This window comes from Lolium perenne, chromosome 2, assembly GCF_019359855.2.
Source record: "Lolium perenne isolate Kyuss_39 chromosome 2, Kyuss_2.0, whole genome shotgun sequence".
Classification (NCBI taxonomy): domain Eukaryota; kingdom Viridiplantae; phylum Streptophyta; class Magnoliopsida; order Poales; family Poaceae; genus Lolium; species Lolium perenne.
The window spans coordinates 85,075,940-85,083,340 of record NC_067245.2 but is presented as its reverse complement, the minus strand read 5'-3'; the positions used below and the strand labels follow the sequence as shown (position 1 = coordinate 85,083,340).

Below are 7,401 nucleotides of genomic sequence, written 5' to 3'. Positions count from 1 at the left end.
TTCGAGTTTGGTGTTTTTCTCGGTTTCTCATGTTGAGGTGTTGCACCTCTAAATATAATAGAAAATCACCCCCACTAGTTTCCATATTTGTTGGGTAGCTCTTGGTCGTCCTCTTTCCAACAAAATTGGTTTCACTCCATTCGGAGCTACCAATCTTGAGATATTGATTTTACAAGTTTGTTAGGCCGGATTTTCCGGGCTGGATATTTGCCAAATATCCGGCCCTTGATTTTTGGCTAAGGACTCAAGTCCATTTGGCTCAGTATACCTCTGGTCAGGGGCCGGACATTTGCCCGGATATTTGCCCGGAATTGCCCCAGGGCCGGATATTCCGGGCCGGATATTTCCAAAATATCCGGGCCCCTCAAAATAGGCTAAGGACTTGAAGCAAAGCAGCTCTGGACAGGGGCCGGACTTTTGGCCGGATTTTTGCCAGGTTTTGTCCCTGAGGCCGGATTTTCCGGGGGGGGGGGGGGGGGGGAGGGCGGATTAACCGGTCCCAACTTAGGCCGGATTATCCGGTCCTGGTTTTGCCCAACGGCTCGATTTTCTTGGGGGGTATAAATACCCCCCTTCTTCCTCCTTGGGTTGTGGCTTCTCTAACTCTCTCTCTCCTCCATTGTTGAAATAGAGAAGCTTGCTCTATCTCTCAATCCCTCCATTATTCTTGCCCCCATTTGAGGGAAAAGAGAGAGGAGATCTAGATCTACATTTCTACCAATCAAATCCATCTCTTTGTGAGTGGAACTCTCTAGATCTTGATCTTGGTGTTCTTTGTGAATTCCTTTGTTATTCCTCTCTTATTCCCCTAATAGCTTTTGTAGCTTTGTTGGAATTTGAGAGAGAAGGACTTGAGCATCTTTGTGGTGTTCTTGCCATTGCATTTGGTGCATCGGTTTGAGTTCTCCACGGTGATTCGTGGTGGTGAAAACAAGAAGGTTGTTACTCTTGGGTTCTTGGAACCCTAGAAGAATTCTAGGCCTTTGTGGCATCTTTGTGGTGTTCTTGGGGACTCCAATTAAGTTGTGGAGAATCTTCAAGGGCAAGGCCTTTGTGGCATCTTAGTGGTGTTCTTGGGGACTCCAATTAAGTTGTGGAGATTCTTCAAGGGCAAGGCCTTTGTGGCAATTTGTTGGGAGCCTCCAATTAAGTTGTGGAGATAGCCCCAAGCTTTGTGCGGGTTCGGTAACCTCCCTAAGGTTACATAGTGGTTCGAGGACATCCCTCTTGGTGGGAATTCTCGAGGAGAATACGGTGGCCCTCATGCTTTTGGAGTGACTTGTCCTCCACACCGCTCCAACGGAGAGTAGCACTCGCAAGAGTGTGAACTTCGGGCTACATCGTCGTCTCCCGCGTGCCTCGGTTATCTCTATACCCGAGCTCATTTCTTATGCACTCTACTTTGTGATAGCCATCGTGCTTGAAGTTATATATCTTGCTATCACTTAAGTTGCTTGTATTGCTTAGCATAAGTTGTTGGTGCACATAGGTGAACCATAGTATATAGGCTTTGGGCTTGACAAAGTAAACGCTAGTTTTATTCCGCATTTGTTAAGCCCATCTCGTAAAAGTTTTAAACCGCCTATTCACCCCCCCTCTAGGCGACATCCGTGTCCTTTCAACTGCCGCCGCCGGCCGCCTCTCCTCCGTCCCCACACCGAATCCTCCACGGATTGGACAGATCTGGCCGGCCAAATCCATCCCCATATAATCCTCAAGGTATTCCAACTTCGGTGCCCTTCGATTCATCCAAGATTTGCTCCGATTTTATTCGATTTAGACATGGAACCTAGATTGCAAATGTTGGTTGTTGGAATCTATATTGATGTGTTATGTGTTGAAATTGATAGCCTCATTGTATGCATGTGTTTGAACCATAGATTTGAAATTTTACTTTTTTGCTTAGGAAATACATTCAAATTTGTTACATATGCCTAGTATTTGCGATGGAATAACTCATATTTGTTAGGAATGGCTCATAATATGGTGTTTTATGTAAACATGTAGGATGCTGTATCTCACAAATATTGAATATGACAAGGATCACCGGACTTTTCATATGACGGATGTAAGAACATGTCCATTACCCCATGTGTGGTTTTGGTAATTGATGACAATCCCTATGAACTAACGGTTGCATTGAGAATCGATCTTAGGTCAAGTCCATAGCTATGTGTTGGACTCAAGGTTGTAAGATGGAGAAGACGGAGTACAATAATGAAGATGGTGTCGAAGAGAGATAAAGACGGTGTTGAAGATGAAGAGAAAAGACGGCGTAGAAGATGAAGAGAGAAGACGGCGTTGAAGATGGATGGAGACGGTGGTGTGCGTACAAGATGGAAGAAGACGGTGGCGTGTATGTTGAAGGAAGAAGGTGGCATGTACAATCGATTGCTCGATTGGCTTGGGCCCACCTCCAGGCCGCAACTCCTTTCGGCGACATGCTTGCTACGGACGACGATCCTCGGCATGGCGCGGGCTCCGTGATAGACGACTAATGCGTTTAGGGCATCACCACTCACGCCTCCCAAATGGCGTCTCGCCCAACAAGCGCTTTGGTGGCGTCAGCATGCCAGATGTCCCCACACAGTGCCCTGAAATGGCGTCATGGATTATTCTTGGAGAGTGATGCCGACCGGCCGATGGAACGTGTTCCACGATACGGTGTGACAAAGGACCACGATGCGGCGGTTGCCCATCTTCTCCTTCCGGACCAACCTTGGCAACGAGGTCGCGTGGCGCCATTGCCCTGTAAATGCACGTTTGGTGCTCGTCCACGCCACAAGGTGTACTCCTTGCCAGTCGGCACATTCGTTACGCTCAACCGCTAATGCAAGTGATACCGGCCGGCCGATGGTGTAAGACTCGTTAGGGGATTCTCAAGTTTGGTTAGTTCTGGACAAATATAAAGTCACCAAGGTTTGTATTAAGAAACTTTTGGCGAAATATGATTTAAACAAGATATTGAAAATTTTGCAAATAAGCAAGTAGGCTTTTGGGTTTAAAAAGGTTCTCCAAATTTATTTGATGATAACTTTGCGAGAGTTGGCATAGTTGACATCCACATGCATTTTGTAATTAAGAAATTACATTAATAACTTATTTATAGAAATTATATTTGATAAGGAATTGACTGATATAACACATATATCACATTCCCAATTTTATTTGAGTAGAGTTTCTAAACATATTTATGAAAACATTGAAATAGAGTTCTATATGAGATAGAGGATGTGGTTCTAGGTTTTCAGAAAAAGTTGGAGAGAACTCCATTTAATTTGAGCGGGTGTCATGATCTCTTTGAAAGATGATACAAGTGAGCAAAAGGTAGAAAGTGGATACGGGAATTTCAAGATGGATGTTGACACTTAGCTTATCACACACGCACATAGATCATATATAGTTTTTAGTTCATATGTATTTAAAAATTGATCATAGCTAAGTGGTTTCTTTTGGATTTAAAGAAGTCACAAAATCCTTCGGTACTATTCCCGTAATTTTCAAGGACATGGATAATTCCATGAAGCTATTCTTCCAATTTCTAATGTTTTTTAAATAGGGAAAACAATTATGAAAATACTTTTACATTGTGTTTGGATTCATAAAATTTGTGCATGGAATTCGAATTTGAGGCCAATTGGCCCAATTCGGCTCTTTGGGCTGCCTTAGAATTAAGGTCTGGAAACGAGAGGCAAATTCTGAGCCGTCCATGCCCGCGTACCTTTTCACTTGCGTCGTTTCCGAGCCCTATAAACGTGTGTCTGGTTCTCGTCCGCACCATGGAGGTATACTCCTTCCCTGCCAGCACCGGCGTGACACCGCACACGCATGAGCACCGCCGCAGTCGACCGCCAGCCCTCCACCGCTTGCCGCCGAGAGGCAAGGAGAGGGGGACCTAGGATGTCCCCCTATAGACCGCCCCACCCGTCCCTCCGCCGCTGGTAGGGATCCCACCGCCTCGTCGGCCGTCATGCCGCTGCAGAGCAGAGGCCAGGCGCTGCCATTGAGGCCCCAACGATAAGGCCGCGCCCTGGCCTGAGGAAGGCGGCCCACGCCTGACCCCCATGCGCGAGAGGACGAAGAAATCCCCGCCGGCGCCGGCTAGGCTTTGCCTGACCGCGCCCCCTGGTGGCGGCGAGGAAGGGGAGGGGAGAGGGGGGGAAGCGACGGTGGCGCGGTAGGGTTTCCCCCGGCCGCCACTCGGGGGCGACACGGGAGGGACTCGGATCTGTGCACATAGATCATATATTATTTTTAGTTCATATTTGTATTCAAAAATCGATCATAGCTAATTATTTTTTTTAGTATTTAAAGAAGTCACAAAATCCTTTATAGACATTGGGTACTATTCCCGTAACTTTTAAGGACATGAATAATTCCAAGAAGCTATTCTTCCAATTTCTAATGTTTTTTTGAAAAATAGGGAAAACAATTATGAAAATACTTTTATAAAATTCATTTGTGAAGTGCATAGAAAGAGTGAGCTGCATTTATGATTTTTTATAAACTATTATTTTGAAATTAACACTCCTTTTGTATGGAGTAAGGATCTAGGGGTTTATAAAAAAGAAACATTGAAAATAGTTTTATTTGGAAAATCGTTTTAATTTTTAAAAATACTTTGCAAGTATATCCCCACTGGCCATAATGTAAAATTATACTATGTTTTTAGATAGCTTGGGCCATATGCCCAGTTGCAGATCAAAGCTACACACACAAGCAGCTCAACCAAAATCAAGCAACGTAACAGTTGAACCGGTCCGTACGAAGAGGCGGCGGAAAGAAGCCACAAAACCCATCTAGGGTTCCGTCCTCCTCGCCGGCGATACCGCCGGTTCGCTCCACCTCCGGTGGCCTTGGGGCTTTGGAGGTGTGGCGGACCACGGTCCCTCGCCGGCGGGGAGTTTCCGTTCTTAATTTAGTTTGCTTTTCAGTCTCTTTTTTGGGATGGTGAGGCGGCGGCTATATCCTGAAGTCAGAATAAGGTCCTCCCCGTCCTATGCTCGCTCCGGTGGCGCATCTAGCGCTGACGGAGGGCGCGTGGAGTTGTGTGCCCGTCGGATCTCCTGGGATCCGGTCGGTTTTCATGTTTATTGGTGTGGTTTCATAATAGTCTCTTCCGATCTACGGTTGTCATCATTGACGATGGTTGCTGCTCTGGTGCGCTGGTCCTTTGGGACCTTAGCACGACGACTTCTCGTCTGTCTACTACAACAAGCTCTACTACGACAAGCTTTGTCTGACTCCGGCGATGGAGGGGCGAGGACAGCGGCGCGCCTTCGGCTCGTGCTAGTGTTTGTAGTCGTCGCTAGGTGGTCCGAGTACCAATTTGTAATTTTCTTTACTTTTTGGGTTATTTGTACTACTGTTGATGATTATTAATAGATCGGTGGATTTCTCGCAAAAAAATATCAAGCAGAGTTACACAAGGGCAACTTATCACACATAGTCAACAAGATCAATACAAACCATTTCCAAACAAACAAAGAAGAAAGCTTTCCGATGATATGTTTATTAACTAAGAACTAATACTTGTATAGCTCACATGAGACGGCTCACAAAGGCACAAAATGAAATAAGCCAAGTTAAATTTTGCGGTGTATGCCCCGCCAGATGTCACTTTCGATCATGCAGCGCCAGCTCCGACAAACAAGCTTAAGGTTTCCATGGGTGTGCATTGGCAGCAGATGTAATATTATCCCCAGGGCCTGTGTAGATGATGAGGAAATCAAGGCAATATCCTCACGCGGCTGGCACCCGGGAGTGGCGATGCTTTCCTCGTACACTGCAGCCAGGTTTACTGTGGCGCCCATGTCAATGAGGCTCTCAACGTCGCCGGTGTCGAGAGTGTATGCACATATTGCTATTGGCGAATCAGGTTCGGTGAGCAGCAGGATGCGGCGGCCGTTGTCGACAATGGCAAGTGGAGCCATGGAAGACTTGTAGTTATCCGTTAAGGGCTTGAACATGAACTTTGTAAGCTGCGGAGACATGTCTATGTCAATGCGACAGTGAAGATCCCAAGCTGCATCCGATCCATGTCCGTTTAGGAGCCAAACGTCGTATTGGTTATGCAACCTGGAGAATGGGCGGAAAATGCATAGTCTTCCATTGAGCTCGGTCAGGTCATAAGAGCTATGATGATACGGATTGTCGTCACGCACACCCGGCGGTGGCGATACGGTCCCAAATGTCTCGTTGCTGATGGAGAAGGTGAGAAGAATCAGATCCTCTCGAGGGCACAATTTCTGGTGTGCTAACCAATAGCAGTGCCCTTGCATAAAGACGTTTCTGTTGTAAGAGTCTATCCAGCATGTCGGCTTCGCACCGATGGCGCGCCATGACCCCTCGGAGTTGGCGTTGTTTATGTCGTAGACCTCGCATCCGGCTCCCATGGACAGTGGGAATCGGCCGGCACAACCGCGGTAATGAACGCGGACAACTTTGTGTCTGCCGGTGCGCGCGTCATAGCCGAGCCCGAAGTGTGCATAGTATGGGCCAATATAAGTTCTGGGGCCCGTCGTTCGGCCCTCTGGAAGGGTTGCAATCTGGCCAGTGGATGGATTGAAGACATGAAAGAGCCTTGCTTCCAGAGCTTCTAGGACGACGAGGCCGCGGCACGGTTGTGTGGTGAGGTGCGGGGCTCTCTTGTAGAGCGGGTGATCGTGCATGTCTCGGGTGATGAGGGGTGGGTAACAGTATCCGGTGATGATCCGTGGGGCGTCCAGGAACGGTGCGCCGCCAGGGCGGTCGAGCGACGACGCGAGCCCCTTTCGTGTCCCCCCGTCGTCGTCGTCCATGCACATGATCCTGGGGCCGCCATGGAGGTTGGCGGCGCGTAGATGGAGGTCCTCGAAACCATCGGAGGAGAGGGTGGCGGCCCAAGCGCGTGAGAGGCAGCGGAGCCTGAACACCATCTTGGCCGGAAGCCGCGCGAAGATCTCCTCCACGACATGGTCGGAAAGGGCCGGGTGCGGAACATGGTTTTTCTTCTTTGACGCACAAGGTAGATGGCTCATGGCGTCGATGGAGTTTGATGCGATAGCAACTAACTTGATCCGCTCATTTATATGGTACCATAACGACCTCGCACTAGCGATTAGCAACTAACGAGTTTCACGCTGATTTTTAGGAAAATCTCTGTTGTACTTATTCTTCCTTCTGTTAAGAATCAGTTCACCGGAAATCATGTTGGGTTAGGCAGTCTATAAGGCATCTCTAACGCTGCGACCTAAACGGCCGCGGTGGATCGTCTGTTTTGGGCCGTTTGGAAGGCCGCACGGATACCCGGACAGCGGTCCACGTCCGCGTGTCCGTTTGGGTCACACGCTGCGCCCAACGCGCGGACGCATCACATATGTGAGGAAACACAAAAACAAAAGAAAAATTTAAACGTAACGA

At 47.9% G+C, this 7,401-nt stretch overlaps 1 protein-coding gene across 1 annotated transcript; it reads right to left on the bottom strand.

Annotated features, from left to right (window-relative positions):
• Positions 1 to 5,585: 5,585 nt before the first annotated feature.
• On the bottom strand, positions 5,586 to 7,019 carry LOC127328700 (F-box protein At1g11270-like). Its single transcript, XM_051355278.1, has one exon. The coding sequence runs from the start codon at positions 7,017 to 7,019 to the stop codon at positions 5,586 to 5,588; it is 1,434 nt and encodes a 477-aa protein (XP_051211238.1).
• Between the last annotated feature and the right edge of the window lie 382 nt (positions 7,020 to 7,401).